At 58.3% G+C, this 609-nt stretch overlaps 1 protein-coding gene across 1 annotated transcript in view; it reads right to left on the bottom strand.

Moving 5' to 3' along the window:
• The window catches only part of LOC116185928, a 12,915-nt gene that overhangs the window by 9,075 nt on the left and 3,231 nt on the right, over positions 1-609 (bottom strand). The window contains 1 exon segment of the mRNA XM_031511600.1: positions 4-609. This exon segment is cut by the window's right edge and continues 6 nt beyond it. Coding sequence (XP_031367460.1) covers positions 4-609 — 606 coding nt within the window.

The following is a 609-nucleotide window of genomic DNA, read 5'->3' as shown; positions in this document are numbered from 1 at the left end:
GGCCCCCGTTGGCCCGTGGTGATGGGCCACGTTCGCGGTTTTCGCGTTCCCGTGATGGTGGTGGGTGTGCTGTCGCTGAAATCCTCCCATCAACCCGTCCCCGATTCCGTCCAGATTCGCGGCCCCTCGAAAATTGTCGGCGTGCTTGTGGACGTGCGCGTGCGCGTCGCCGTGGAAATGTCCGTGGACGTTGCGCTCGGCCGTGGCCGGCTCGTGATGGTGTTGATAAGGATTCAGAACCTGCTGAATATTCTTCAGCTTGTCTTTGCAGGCGGTGGCGGCAGGTTTCTGCGATAATCCAGCGTGTTCCTCGAGCTGCTTGTCCAATTCTTTGGCGGACGTATCGAGCAGAGCCGTGGCAGACTCCAACAAAGGGCTGGGGCTGGAAGTTAGGCTGTGCTGGTTATCCTGCAAGTTGCCGGATTCCTGAACTCTTCGCGCCGCCTCGAACGCCAAGTTTCGGGAAAGATCCAAGTTCCTCGGGCTGCACGAAATATTGTGACCGTGTCTCGACAGAATCGCGCCCTGACCTTCCATCGTTCTCGCGTTCGGCGACAATCCCGCCTGATGCTCCAACATATCCACCCCCCTGCTATTCTCCAAATTCAT

This window comes from Apis dorsata, unplaced genomic scaffold (assembly GCF_000469605.1).
Source record: "Apis dorsata unplaced genomic scaffold, Apis dorsata 1.3 scaffold_331, whole genome shotgun sequence".
Taxonomy (NCBI): domain Eukaryota; kingdom Metazoa; phylum Arthropoda; class Insecta; order Hymenoptera; family Apidae; genus Apis; species Apis dorsata.
Note: the sequence above shows the minus strand (reverse complement) of the source record. Positions and strands in the feature narration are given on the sequence as shown.